General features: G+C 43.3%; 1 protein-coding gene across 3 annotated transcripts in view; it reads right to left on the bottom strand.

Moving 5' to 3' along the window:
• The window catches only part of Atg16l1 (autophagy related 16 like 1), a 38,195-nt gene extending 29,383 nt beyond the window's left edge, over window positions 1-8,812 (bottom strand). Inside the window, exons 1-2 of one of the 3 annotated variants that reach the window (XM_034521227.2) lie at window positions 8,460-8,812; window positions 4,274-4,367 (exon numbers count right to left, since the gene is read on the bottom strand). In XM_034521227.2, the coding sequence (XP_034377118.1) occupies window positions 4,274-4,367; window positions 8,460-8,574 (209 nt within the window). In that variant the 5' untranslated portion in view covers window positions 8,575-8,812. The remainder of the gene's footprint in view (window positions 1-4,273; window positions 4,368-8,459) is intronic. The other 2 variants (XM_034521226.2, XM_034521228.2) reach the window with 2 other exon arrangements.
• Window positions 8,813-15,625: the final 6,813 nt, after the last annotated feature.

The raw sequence follows: 15,625 nt of genomic DNA on the forward strand, positions 1-15,625 counted from the left end.
CTAAGATGACAAGAAATGAAGGGCAAGCCATGTACTCAGCCCTACCTAGCAACAGGTCCTCTGAGTAAAGGGGGCTGAACACCTCAGGCCTGGGAGAGGCACAGTGTCAGTGAAGGGGAACAAAAACCAAGACTTGGAGAGTGACAGTATGCTGAGCCTCCCACTCCCCTGGACTGCAGGGAGGTGTTCACTCACTGATGAAGGGTTTTAGCAGTCTGGAGTGGGGAGAGAGTGTAGGGCAGGAACAGAAACAGTGAGACAATTAGCAGGACATTGGGTAACCTGACTACAGAAGGTAGCTCACATCACAGTGGTGCCACTGGAGACAGTCTAGACTCATTCTGAAGTGTGGATGTGGGGAATCAAAGACCAAGAGGAACCAACGATGACTCACGGCTCGGGACCTGAGCAACCAGCAAACCAGGAATCATTAACTGTATGGCAAGACTCGAGGGAGGAAAATGTCTAGGCAAGGACAGAGAATTCTGTTATGGCCAGTCACACTGAAAGCTCACAGGTAAGGCCAGCATACAGCAGGAGTCTAGGACATCACACAATGATTGTTTTGGTAACTTAGATATCATCTCAGAAACAAGACTATAATGGAAACTAGTGAAAAGCTCTAAAATACAAAGGTAGAAGGGTGGATGGGTAGAGATAAAAGTTAATCAGTTAACAGCTGCTGGCAAAACAAACTGTGGAAACCCAGAAAAAACTCAGTTAACAGCTACTGCCAAAACAAACTATGTAGAAACCCAGACTTAAACCCTACAACAACAGACCTCCAGGGCCACTAACCCTGATCAGAGAAATATCTGGACTCAAACCCAAACAGATCCAGAAGTAACCATTTCTCCTCAAGGAATGCCTGCCAGTCCCAAAGATCTCTTTCCCAAAGCTCAAGGGAAAACAAAATACCAACCACTAATAGTTCTGGTCAGGTGTGGTCACTATATACTTTGACAAGTTCTGTCTGCTCTGAATAGTCCCAGGATCTGCCTCTTTATTTTCCATGTATTTCAGAGATTCTGCAAAATTTTGGCTGACTACAACTGAAGAGAAGGTTCTTAGCAGGAGCTAGATACTCATTCATAGTATCTCTGATCTGAAAAAGAGATAGAAAAAGGGAAGAAGGCTGGAGAGTAATTAGAACACCCACACTGATGGGGCCGCTCCTTGGAATTTAGGGATACAGTGCAAAATGAAAGAGTTGATGGCAAAGGGCAGCATAATAAAGTGGGCGTGGCCACACATGCTTGTAATTCCAGTCAGAGGCAGGATGTGCTCTGGGATTTCAGTCAGACTTTTCTACACACTGAATTCCAGGACAGCCTAAATAGAGGCCCTGTCTTAGAATAGCATAGTAATGTCACATAACTCAAACACCTACTTATACTTGAATTTTTATCATACATAAATATTCTTTTATTTCACTCTTTTAGGCAATTGGATACTTGCCCAATTGTAGTCCAAGAAGTAGAATCCAGCAGACAAAAAAGTATACCACCCTGTATGGAATGCACAAAGCATTGAATGTATTCTAGCTTATGGGCTGGCATTCCACAAAGTCTCATGAAATGAAAGCTGTAAGAAAATCAAATAATTCCTCATACATGGTTAGGAGGGGTTGAAAGGAGTAACAGGGAGGACTTCCTAGGATGGTGGACGGCAGACAAGAACAACAGGCTGTGGAGACTTGCAGACAGAAAAAGCATACCATAATTGCTAGGGACAAGGCAAGAAGGGACAGGCTATGCCCCTGCTTTGGGACCAGTGACTTCCTTCTACTCACAATGAAACAAAGGGACTAATACCTTCTGTTAGCACTCTTAACACATTTCCAAGCAAACATCCCTTTGTGCTAGACTCTGGCATGGCTTCTGTTCCCACTAGGTGGATTTATTAGCTCTCACCTCTACATCCCCCAATGCCTGGCCACACTACATTCAAAAGTCTAAAGTGAAAGAGACTAGTCATAGTTTAGGAATGAAAAGAAAGGTGGTGGCAAAATAAATGTAAACCACCGGACAGAATCCGGAGTCTAAGGTAAAGACTCAAAAGCATGAGTGGGTACTGGACGGAAAGAGTATCTAGGGAAAGAGGAACCCCAAACAACTTGTGGAAAGGACAGCAGTAATGGAAACAAGGCAGTCAGGAGGACTGGCTCATTATGGATGTTTATGGGAAAAGAGACTTCCCTTAAAACCACTCCAAATCCAGACAATTACCCCACTCCCGAGCAAATCAATATGTTGATGATACAGGAATACAATAACTGTGCTGATTGCTTTCATCCACTTGACACAAGCTGAGGCCATTTGAAAAGAGGAAACCTCAATTGAAAAAGGGAAAGAGATCTTTGGGACTGGCAGGTATTTTTTGAGGAGAAATGGTTACTTCTGGATCTGTTTGGGTTTGAGTTCAGATATTTCTCTGATCAGGGTTAGTGTCCCTGGAGTTCTGTTGTTGTGGGGTTTAAGTCTGGGTTTCCACATAGTTTGTTTTGCCAGAAGCTGTTAACTGAGGTTTAAGTCTGAGTTTCCACATAGTTTGTTTTGCCAGCAGCTATTAACTGATTAACTTTTTATCACCTGGGCATCTTGATTAATGATTTAAGGCCTAGCCCACCATGAGTGGTGACAACCCTAGGCAGGTAGTCCTGGGGTGTATGAAAAAACAAGCCGAGTGAGCCATGGGGAGCAGTGCTCCTCCATGGCCTCTGCTGTAGTTGCTGCCAGCAGCTTCCGGTCCTGCCTGAGTACCTATGATGGTTTCCTGGATGATGGACTGTGACTAGGATGTACAAGCCAAATAAACCATTTCCTCCACTAGTTACTTTTGAGTATAATCTCTATAACAGAAACAGAAACCTAATTAGGGCAGTCACCAAGAGCTTCCTAGACAGTCCAGGAGTGCTGTCCCACTTGGGAGGCAGTGGCATGCAGATGTTGGAGTTTGAGACCAGCCTGGTCTACAGAGTGAGTTCCAGGACAGCCAGAGTTACACAGTAAACCCTGTCTCAAAAAAAACAAAAACAAAACCAAAACAAAACAACAACAACAAAAAACCCAAAGACCTTACCCAGACAGAAATATAATCTTTTAACTGACTGAATTTAGAGAACAAGGTCAAGCTGCATAATGTCTTAAACATGCTCTTCAGGAAGCACAGGCAGGATCTCCTGAACTGTGACTAAAAGACAGAACATAAGCCAGGTAGAGCCATTCCTTCTCTAGGACTGGTCTTACCCTGTCATCTCCCAGAAGACCTTGCCAGATGGACAGAAAGCTATGTGAAAAATGCATTCATAGGCAGGAGTAGATGGCAGGGCACACACATCATTTCCGGTTTTGTTTTTAAAACCTTAAGTTAGCTACCTTGTTCTTAAGTACTAGGTGTCAACATACAAAAAAAAAGTATAGATTTTTTATTAAGAATGGGCACTGCTCCTACACAAGCCACTAACTATGCAAACATCACAACAGTATGGAGAAAGAATAGAAAGACTATGAACCCCATTTGCGCTGAAGCACAGTGTTCCATTAAGGCTCAGTAAAGAAATCAAACACTCACGGTATTTGTCAGGACTTACCTTTCCCATTAATGCATACTGCAACTTTCCCAATCTAGCTCTTGAAAGAAAAAAGCCTGTTGCAACCTGCTAATTTGATTTCACAAGCTAAAGCTGAAAAACACCAGGCTAAAAGGATCAAACAGACCAGTACTATAATAAGAGCAATCTGTTTATTTGTCAGTTAATCCTGTTTTAACAAGGCTCTAGAAGACTACTCAGGAACCCAACTGTTTCTAATCATTCAACTTTTTTTCTTTCTTTTAAAGACAAGGTCACACTATGTTGCCTTAGCTAACCTGGATCCTGCTATGTAAATCATTCTAGCTTCAGACTTGGAGATCTGCATACCTCAGTTTCCCAAGTGCTAGAATTACAGGTGTGCAACACCAGATAGAGCTCCTTGTTTTTGATTATTCAAAAAGTAGAACCCAGTGGATTAGAAGAGACGCTGACATAGGTACCATGTGAACAGGGCTTGGGAACTTTCTCAACCTGATAATACTGCACTACTTAGCGAGTGAGCACCTATAATCCCAGCATCGGGGAAGCTGAAGAAGGGTCACTACAAGTTCAAGACTAGCCTGGGCTATAGTGTGGAGCCCTGTCTAAATAAATAAATATGTATGAGAGAAAGAGAGAGAACAAGAACATAAGACAAGTTTCAAATAAAATCTACAACATAGATTTGTTTCAGAATACCTTATTTCATGCCTATTTGGTATGTCATGCTTTTCAGCTTGTAGTTTCTGGGTCAATACTGAATGAAGATCTGACTTTTCCAGCAACTTGGTATCTGTATATATAAGAAGAAGAAAAAAAAAAGCTATTATTGTACCATGCACATATCTTACAAAGTTTGGGACCAAAGAAGCTCAAGATGTCCTAAGCATGTGTCATCACTATTAGGTGTCAAACTATGTTTATGGCAGGCGTCCTTACATGTTGTAGCAATCTAGAAACTTAATTGCTCAGATGCTTCTGGCCTAAACTTGTAAAGTCCAGCTACACAAACCCATGGACACACACCTGGAAGAAGGATTCCTATAGAGAAAACTAAAATGGCTTCCTTCCTCATTATTTTCCACCTTTGGAGCAGGAACAAAATACCATGCACCACAGAACAATGAAATGCTAGGTATTACAAAACTTTATTGATGGATTTAAATACTTTTTAAATCAGGGCACTGGGAAAAGCAGAAAGTCTAACGGACTGGAAATAAACGTTGGAGTCAACACAGGAAAAAGGATGAAATATTTAGTCTATTATTATTATTATTTTGAGATACAGTTTCCTTGTGTAGTCCAGTCTGTCCTGTAACTTGCTTTGTACACCACCAGGCAGCCCTCAAACTCAGAGATCCGACAGCCTTTGCCTCTGAGTGCTTGGATTAAAGGTGTAAATGTGAACTATTTAGACTTCTTTATTGGCAATGATGAAATAAGAAACTGTAAAAGCAGGCAGTTACATGAAAATGTTGAATTAGAAAGATGTCCCCGGGCGGTGGTGGCACACACCTTTAATCCCAGCACTTGGGAGGCAGAGGCAGGCAGATTTGAGTTCCAGGACAGCCAGGGCTACACAGAGAAACCCTGTCTCAAAAAAACCAAATCAAACCAAACCAAAAAAAAAAAAAAAAAGAAAAGAAAAGAAAAAAGAAAGAAAGATGTCAAAGACCACTGTGAGGCTTCTTGCTCAGGAAATTGGATGGAGGTTTATGTCTAAACTCTATAAGAAAGACTTTGGCAATAAGACAGTTCTTTTTGCCCATATGAGATGGTAAATAGTATACGAATTCAAACGAACAGATAGGGCTTGAAAGATGCAGTCAGATTCAAAAGGCACAGTCCAATAAGGTCTGATTGAGAGGGCTTTGAAGGAGTAGACATGGGGAGATCTCTCCACAAAAGGTATCCAGTCCTATAACCAAAAGTGAATTAATAAGGAAACAAGACAGTTTATTCATGTGGAGCCACGCAAACTATACAACTGAAGAGAGGCAGTGAGGTTTAAGATTCTCTTTCCCACTATCTAGTTCTTCTAGTTATTTGATGAGATTACTATGGGGAGAATGTGGAGCAGGTGTGGTTCAGTGGGAGAGTACTAGTCTAGCATGCTTTAGGCTCGAGGGCACAGTGTTGCCAAAGGGGGGGAAAATGAGTGGTAAAAGAACCCTTCTTATGCTTGAAGGAGAACTGGAAGTCAAAGGATAGCTCTGAGTCAAAATGCCTTTAATCCCAGCATGCTGTAGGCTTAAAGAGAACCGGAGCTGAAGGCTGGTCTGGGTTACAAAGAGACCCAGCAGAACAAGAAACTGACCATGGGAACCCTGTACAACTTTGAAGAAAGGTGGTTATAAATCTGAAATACAACCAAAGCTGGGCATGGTGACAGTCCCACTTCTCCTTAAAATGGAAGTGCAGGAAACTTTTTCCTACATTTGATGAACTTTAGGAGGAAGTGGCTCCTTGAATAGCATGACAAAAACAGGGTGTCATTCAGTTTCACCACAGATAGACATCCTGTGAGAAGGGTGGGTAGGGCCAAAGGACACCAGGCATTTAAGAGGGCTCCTTCATAAAGGTTTTCTTCTACAAAGAAGGTTTGATAAGGGAGCCTATGCCTACCCAAGGCCTTTTTTAGTGTTTCTCTTCAGGCTCAGACAGAAACTACACAATGAACACAAGGGAGATGGTCAGAAATGACCAGCTTGAGAAAGCTAGAATGAACTAGGTCATAGTCAAACTAGAAAAGATATGACCAATGCCTGGCCTATAAAGAAAGATATAAGCAAGCAAAGGTTGTCTGTCCAACCTGCTCCATTGACCTCTCATAGTGTTCTCTTCTCATGACTCCTCAAACAGCTATTACTCGACTAAAGATCAACCAGACATTACATTCTATGCAGCACCTTCCCCAATAGTATATTCACATATACTAGTATATAACAACCTAAAGTAGGGTGGACAGTAGGATTAGCTTCTTAAATTACAGCATTATAGTCTATCTAGTGCCTTCACTAGCCTATCAAGTGCAGAGATCCCACCCTCCAAAGTCTATAAACACAAGAAGCTTCTGTGGTTGTTGTTGGATGTTCCAGATGTCCTTGCTCCAAGTAGACAGTATTATTTAAAGACCTGATCACCTGAAATTCATCTCAGCTCATCCCTCCAGAACTTGGAAAGAATCTTCATTATTTTAAGTACTTCTCAGCTCTGAACTGTTCAAACGGTTTGACATTCTCCTACCAATAGGATATCCAGTTTTAAACTTAAAAAAAAAAATCAAAACAAAAGTAACTCAATTTGTCTCCAAGATTATTACAGATGGTGTTTAATGCCCTTATGTACACTCTGTTTTCATGAAGCAGGCAGGGCTAGTGTCCTTATATATACTCGACTGACTTATGACGCAGGCAGGGCATATCTTCACGCCCATGCAGCAAACCAGAAAAGTGAAAAGGTCTGGAAGGACCTAGTGAGGTCTCTGGACCAATTTGAAGTTTAACTACATTTTAAAGAGAAACAAGAACGGAACCCATGAAATGTGTAAGCGGGTTCCTGGGCTACACAAATAGCCATTGCTCTCTCAGATTCCAAGGGAGCATATACCACAGACAGCATCCCTTTTCTGCTCACCTTTTACAGAGGCTTAGTGCAGTGAAAGGACCATTATTCGGGAGATCCAACAGGGGCAAATGCACAAGTGTCTTAAAACTAAAGTCGAATCTCAGCCCCACCATTAATCCATACTGAACTTAATCACTGTTGGCCTTGGTGCTTCATGAATTTAAGATGAAATACACACCAATTACTTAAAGTGCTCAAACTTGTGTGCAAACCAGAACCACTCAGGAAGCATTAAAAAAGGTGTTATTTATCTTCTGCCATTTATTTTTTATTTTAATTTGGGGGGTTTTTTGAGACAGGGTTTCTCTGTGTAGCCCTGGCTGTCCTGGAACTCACTCTGTAGACCAGACTGTCCTGGAACTCAGAAATCCGCCTGCCTCTGCCTCCCAAGTGCTGGAACTAAAGGCGTTCACCACCACCGCCCGGCATCTTCTGCCATTTATACTGGCTTAATTAGTCTGAGGTGTTTTTTATTTTCAAGCATTTTTTTTTTAAACCTCCAGATGATTCTAACGTGCAGAGAACTACTGATTTATCCCAATCAGAATACCAACAGCAGTATTACTATTTCGAATCTCACTACCCGAAAAAACTTAGCAAGACTTTGCCCAGGTTATCTCAGGAAACAGATGGAACCTTAGGATCAAAGAGCTACAACTTCTTCGTTCAAATGTCAAACAGACTGGCAAAATTGGGAAAGTGAGGCACAAAAATGCTCGTGAGAACCTGCCTTAAGAATACAAAAGAATACTTTCGATTCTTAAAAATCGCTAAGAGCGGCGAAGAAGCCACTTCTTTCTCACCTAAGGCTTTCAATATTAGCAAAGGCTGTGATCCAAGGGACAAATCATAAAACTCAAATGTGTATAAACAATATGAGAAGTAAAAAACCACTAGCTCCACAGCACTCCGAAGAGAAAGTCCATCTGTCAAGTTAATGCTTAAAGTCAATCTCAGTCTTGAACTTGATCCTTTAAACACGATGCTTTGGGGTCCTGACTACCTAAGTGCATCGGCGCCAACTGGGCTGTAGAGATTTACAACCACAAACGATGCCTGAGGAAAGAACTTCTAAGGGGTACCCTTCATGATCTCGCCCAAGGTTTAAAAGTCAAAGGAAGGAAAGCAATTAAAGTGTTTGGGGCGTGCGGTCCCCGCCGAGACCGCCATGCGCGCGGGCGGATCCGGGGTTCTGCCTGGGGTTCCCGCTGCCACGCCGCGTTCCACTCCCCGCCCCGGGCCCGCGCGTGCGGCTCACACTGCAGAATGATCTCCTCGAACGCCTGCCTCTGCAATCGGTCCCGGCGCCTCAGTTCCTCCGCGATGTGACGCTTCCAGCGGGGAAAGTCTGCGGCGCGGAGGGCCGACGACATGCCGAACGCTTCCCTGGCGCCTCAGGGCGGCCGATCCGCGCCGACTCCGGGGGCTGCAGGCTGCAGGCTGCAGCGTGCTGCAAGCCACGAGCGAACAGAAGCCGGCTGCCGGAACCTCACCTCCTCTCACAGGGCACCCCTGAGGCTATCCGGGAGGATTTTTTCCGGTCCCTGCCGGAAATTATTTTGGAGAAGGCCGGAAGACCCGCCTCGTTGCCGGAGGTCGTAGGTCGCGCGCAAGCTCGCGGCCGGAGACGTCGCGGGACGCTCTCAAATGACGCAATCGTAAAGCCGGAAGTGTCGGTGATGAGAGGCAGCCGCTGGGAGGCACCATGGCTTCGCGGAGGAGACATGAAGGAGGCTGCTTTTGTCCGCTGATGTCTGTTTCCTTGCTACTTTTACGTTGTGTGTGCGTCTGCGTTTTCCCTTTTTTTTTGTTAGCCTCCTTTTTCTTTATTTCAGCTCTTGCTACTTTTACACTTTGTGAGTGTGCGGTTTTTTTTTTTGTCGGCCTGCTTTGTCTTCATTTTAGCTGAGAAGTGGGGGCTATTCCCTTGTGTGTAGTGAATGGTTGTTGCTGAGTGACAACCTCCCTAAGCATTAGTTGCCTAACCTGTAAAATGGGGATAGTAATGATGCCTAACCGGAATGTGAAAAACTACGAAATGTAATTTCTCTCAGCTGCATGGCAAGTCTGTCTCTACATAGACAACTGTGACCCTCCAAGACCTACCCAAAGAGAATTTTTGTTCAAGCGTGTGCGTGCCTTCAAGGCTGCTCTCAAACTCCTCCACTCAAACCATACTTTTGGTTAGTACGCTCTTAAAAGATATGAGTCAGTTGAGAGACACAGTTTAAAGAGAAGTTTAGCAAAGCAAACACGCTAAAGAGAGAGGGGAGTGGACTTTTTCAAAAGAATCTGTTGGAGATTTTAAAGAATTTTTTTTTTCTTAATGAAAAGGAAGTGGGTAGCATAATTCATGGAGTAAGGCCACCTGCCCCTTTCTCCTTTCCCCTTTCAAATCAAGGAAAACTGGTTCAATCTTTTAGGATACTTCTAGTTTTCCAGAAAAGCCCACAGGTTGAGGCTAGAGGAATGCAGGCTGTGAAAACACACACACACAATGCCCTGGAGCCTTGGTTTTTTATTAGCTAGGAGAGATGTCTGGTAGCTTTCCTGACGCTGTACTAGTTTTGTGTTCTGTTTGTTGCTTGTTTTTTTTTAAACTGACACAGACTAGGAAGAGGGAATCTTCTTTAAGAAAATGTCTCCACAAGACTGGCCTGTGCATTGTTTTCTTGATAAACAAAAAGCTGGGCTTGATGACTCACTCAGGAGGCAGACGCAAGTGGGTCTTTGTGATTTGAGGCAAGCCTGGTCTTGCATGGCAAGTTCTGTGATAGCCAGAACCTGTCTCAAAAGAAAACCAACCAACAGCAAAAACCCAAGACAGTTTGTTTCATCTCTGGCTCCTTTTTGGCAACTGTCCACACTCCCAGACATGATCTCGAGGATTTCTGTTAAGAAAGTTTTGCTATGAACCTTGGACCATGGTTTCACAGTAGCTTCTCAACCTGTAGAAAATTAGGAGCAGGAGTTTAAGCTATCTTCTAGAAACCCCCTTCTTCCGGATTCTCTCCACAGGTTACATTCTATCAAACATTCTTGTATCTGCCCTCTGGAATAGCTGAGACTATATATAATCATGTGCCTTTGTGCCTAGAACCACCACCAGAGAAAGATGTACAAAAACAAGAGCAAATAAAAACTGTCAACAAGGAACCAAATTCTTTCCTTCATTAGGCTCCTGGGAGCCTAAGCAGGCAATCCGATACTAGTAGAACTTAGAAGGGAGAAACTAATGACACACAGACACTTAGAAAGATGGTGTACTGGCTGCTTTTGTGTGTCAACTTGACACAAGCTGGAGTTATCAACAGAGAAAGGAGCCTCCCGTGAGGAAATGCCTCCGTAAGATTCAGCTGTAAGGCATTTTCTTAATTATTAATCAAGGTGTGAGTCTGTAGTGGGAGATATTTAAATCTCCAACCTGAATAGGACTGGTCAATGAAAACACAACTCAGTAATTATGAATATATTCTGTAAGCCTAGATTGGGCATATACACCTACACTACTCTGTTCCCCAGCTATGAGACCCTTATAACTTGAGAATTTACCAGACCCTGCGTCTGTCCTACCTCCTGCTTCCCAGTCGTCCTCTCCTTTGTCATCTTCCTTCTTTGTCTTCCTCCAGCCCTCCCTCTGCTCTCTTTCACCAACCTTTATTTCTCCACCTCCCCTTCTTCTGCCCAATCACTGGCTCCAGCCTTTATTTTACAAATTAAGATGGGCAAAAGGTTCACTAGATTTCACCTGTGTAATGACTCACACCTCCTCTGCAACCCTTCACAGGAAAGGGAAATTAGTATCAAAATACAAGGCCGGGGCTATCCACATCAGGTGTCCACCATCTCTGGGCTGGTAGTCTTGGGATCTATAAGAAAGCAAGCTGAGCAAGCCATGGGAAGCAAGCCCATAAGCAGCATTCCTTCATGGCCTCTGCATCAGCTCCTGCCTCCAAGTTCCTACCCTGTGTGAGTTCCTGTCTTCCTTTAGTGATGAATAGCAATGTGGAAGTGTAAGCTGAATAAACCCTTTCCTCCCCAACTTGCTTTTTGGTCATGAAGTTTTGTGCAGAAATAGAGACCCTGACTAAGACAGATGGCTTTGGCTGATGAGCTCACTCAAACAGAAAACTTGGGTCAGAATTGTCTGAACATCATTGCCTTTAACAGATTTTTACCAGCTTAGTAAGATTGGCTCAGCAGGTAAGGGCAATTGTTGCCAAGCCTGATGACCATGACCGGAGTTCAAGTCCTGGGATACCTACAGTAGAAGGAAATAATTGACTCCTGCCAGTTCCCTCTGATCCCCACACATATATACACACTGGGGCACTCATCTACACAATACACACATATATATGCACAATACATATATACACAATACATATATACACAACACAGATGCATGTGCATATACAGTAAATAAAATTTGATTAAAAAATTATGGAGCCACACAAAATAGAAGGTCACAGAAGGGGAATGGAGTGACAGAGAATCTTGTAGTAAGATCATATGCACCTAACCCTGGAGAGACTTGAGGCCCCAGGGAGTGGGGAGGTCTGGTGGGGGCGTTGGGGGAGGTGTGGACATTCTCTTGGAGATGGAGGGTGGGGGGGGGGAGAAGGTTCTAGACATGTAGTAAGGAAACCCCAATAGTTGCTCTGGAGGCATTAAAAGAAGCCTGGGAATCAGATGTAAGTTATTTCCTCCTACATGGAAGTAAATGAAGACGCAGGTCCTGAAGTTACAAGAAATCTTCAACTGTAACAGTGGCATCAACTGCAAAAGACCATGGCATCAAATCTTGACAACTAATCATGATAATCATCTGACAAGAATATAATCAAAATGTAATTGGTATGTTTGCCCAGCCAGCATCCACTTGAAGTTATGTCCAATAATATTTTGATGCAAAACTGTTTGTCATAGCATTATTAATAATAGTGTAAAGTTAAGAGTTGTTGTTTTTTTCAACTTGGAGAGATTGGCTAAATTACTGTAGATTCATTGTCAGCTGCTCACAGTAAAAGCAGCATATGCCATAGATCTTATGTGTTAAGTACTTGTCTGAAGAAGCCTGCTTAGATCTGCGTTCAAATATAGGCAGCTGGATGCCAGTACTGTGTCCATAACCACTCTCCCACATGGTCTCTTGTCCAACTGGCATTGCAGTTCAGCTTGACTGGGACCCATAAAACAAACAAATGTTATTTTATTTTGTTTTTAGAGACAGGGTCTCACTATAACTTTGGCTGTCCTAGAACTCTATGTTAACCAAGCTGGTCCTGCCTCTGCCTCCTGGGTGGTAAAATTGAAAGAATGTGCCACTACGCAGGGCTAGAAAACAAATTTAAGGAATTTGTGATTCATCTACAAATTAGCCAGTAGAGAGCGCATCCTGACAGTTAGGCAGCAGGCAGTGATGGGAAGCCTTGGTGCATTTGCAGGCTCTGTGGGAAACAAACAGACCAGAAATGAAAGACAGAAAGCAACAGGAAATGAGGCTGTCAGAATCATCCGGTGGCTCATAACAGATCGGAAGAGATTTCTCTCTGTTCTGGTAAATACCCAGTGTCTTCAGGATTCAGCACGCTTTGCTGAGAAACAGCATGTGTAAAATGGATTCTGACTGTCTATAACGGGTATAAGCAGAATAGGAAATCTCTCCCAGCTCTTGTAGCAACATGATAATCAGCACAGATTTGCTCATAGGAGTGGAAGAAACGTCACTTACTGAAGCACTTTGTGGCAAGTCTGCTTTCACTGAGACAAGCACTGCCTGCTTTTGCATAATGGATTTTCAGTGGGATCATTTCTACTGCTGAGAACTTGCAGGAGATTCTCATATTCTCATCTGAAGTGTATGTTGTGTGACTTTCCCTCGGCAGACACCAACAAGCGGCTACTCCCCCAGATAGGGTACCCATGACAGACGACAGTAATGATTCTACCAAACCCCAGCTTGGTGAACTAGTGAATTTATTGGGTTTTCTTACAGAGCATGGGTGAGGAGTTACAGGAGTATAGATGACCCTAAAACAGCTATATTACTGGAAACAATGACTTCTGGGAAGTCCCCATAAGGTTGATCCCAGGACTGCATATGTGAAGATCCCCTCCAATTACCATTCCGTACCGTATGTACTCTGTGTATCACCTCCCAAGTCCATGTGCATCCGAGGCACAACTGAATATAGCTGGCAGGAAATTGCACCAGGGAGTGCCCGAGAGCTCTGAGGAGGGTCTGAGACTTTGCCCTCCCCCTCGTTGTATAAGGCAACGCCAAATGTCATCTTGAAGGATGTTCTCAAGTAGCCATAGTTGCTTCTGATAAAGATGGTAATGACTGTCATGCTAGGAGTGTGACAGTCCTGATGCCTCGTCTTAACTGTCACCTACTCTCCGACCTGGAAGAGTTCCAGGTCAGCCTTCAGCCTTAGTTGCTGTTTTCTTGCTCTTTCTGTTGTCTTAATTCCCTTTGTCTTTTCATCAGCAAATGAAAAAGTACCTTTTCATTGCCAGTGGTAGATGTACAAGTTAACAAGAGACAGTGGGGGGCTGTGAAGTGGGCATGAGATGGGCTCCCAGGAATCTCCACAACCTGGATGCAGAGCCGTCAGAATGTTTAGCCTTTGGCACCTTTTTCCTTCTACAACTTGCTGTTTCCCTTCCATTTTGCCTGTGTCCTACTATTTTTGTTACTCACTCCTCTCACCCATATGGTGAATCAATGACTCCCCTAATAGAGCCTGATCTTTGGGCTTCAGCCTTAATTCACAGGAAAGGACTTTGATGGGGCAACAGGTGTCCCTGCCTAACAACCAGAGTAGCAAGAAGGTGGGCCAATCTTCCTTGCGGGCTCATTTGAAGGGTTGGGGGACTTCCTAGAGGGACTTATAAAGCATCCCTTCTGCTTGGGCTGCCCAGCTCTCCTTCTTCTACCCTTTGGGTAGTATCCTCTTCCTTCCTGGCTATATGCATGGTCTGGATTATGTTAGGTTTTTCTTCTTGCCTGTCACTATTACTATTAAATCAGGAAAGCCCAAGGCTAGGTAGACAACATGGCAGTCACTAAGCCAGTTCTTTTTACTTGCAAGTAATGACCAAGGTTGACCTGCTGCTCTGTTCTCTAGGACTCAGTGTAAGAAGTCATCTCTGTCTAAAGTTCAGGAGTTTCTGGAGCTGAGATCACATGAGTTTTGAGTAAGTCAAATTCTGTTTTAAATGATAGTATTTGCTGGTAAGATACTGAATTTTTTTTTTAAATTGTAAACTGAAAGTCATAATTAGAAAGATTAGAATAACCTAGAATATTAGAAAATACTGTTGTTGCCATATGTTGAAGCTATTTTTTCTTTTCTTCCTAAACAGAAAATGAAGGGACACCATTTCAAAACGGGCTGTTCAAATGAGTCATGAGATATTTATAGCTCCACAGGGTGTCTCACCAACACTGCACTCTCCTGTGGCAGAACCAGAAAGTGCAGCAGCAGGAGAAGATTCAACAAACGAATATTGAAATATGCCATGAGAGATGGTTTTTTGCTTAGCGGTCAAGTTGACATTTGTCTTTAACAAGACTCAGAGTTGAGACAGCGATTTGTTGAAATGCTTTGGAAATCAGAATGCACAATTACTCTAGATTGTTGAGCAGCGGAGATAACTCAGTAAAGTGCTGACCCTTAAGCCTGAGGAGGTATCAGAGTTTGGAACCCTACACTATGCAAAAAAAAAAATAAAAAAAAAAAAGCTGGATATACTGTATATGTCTAAATCCCAAGAACTAGAGGTAAGGGCAGGAGGTGGGCAGAAGGACACAAATGGATTCTGAAGCTCATTGGTCAACTTATTGCCTTAAGGTGAGCTCCAGGCCCATTGAGAGCTCCTGTCTCAAAAAAGTTAGATACAGGATGGTAAAAGACACCCAAGGTTGACCTCTAGTCTTTTTTTTCTTTCTTTCTTTTTTTTTTTTTTTTTTTTGGTTTTTTGAGACAGGGTTTCTTTCTCTTTCTCCGTGTAGCCCTGGCTATCCTGGAACTTACTCTATAGACCAGGCTGGCCTCGAACTCAGAAATCTGCCTGCCTCTGCCTCCCAAGTGCTGGGATTAAAGGCGCGCGCCACCACCGCCTGGCGTTGACCTCTAGTCTTTGTATGCCCACATACACATGTGTGTGTGCCTTGCACCACATGTGCACATATACTAGTGGCATCCCTCCACCCCCCAGACTTGATTGTCAGCTTGACTGGATTGAGAGATGCCTAGATTAGCAAAGAACAATTCTGAATGTGTTCATGAGGGCTTCCAGAGAGAATTAACTAATGGATAAAGACCGGCCTTGAATGTGGGTGAAACTATCCAATGAGTTGGGAGCCTAGATGGAGTAAGTGGGATTTTGCAGGAGAAAGTAGCAAGACAACACAAG

This window comes from Arvicanthis niloticus, chromosome 17 (genome assembly GCF_011762505.2).
Source record: "Arvicanthis niloticus isolate mArvNil1 chromosome 17, mArvNil1.pat.X, whole genome shotgun sequence".
In the NCBI taxonomy this organism is placed as follows: Eukaryota; Metazoa; Chordata; class Mammalia; order Rodentia; family Muridae; genus Arvicanthis; species Arvicanthis niloticus.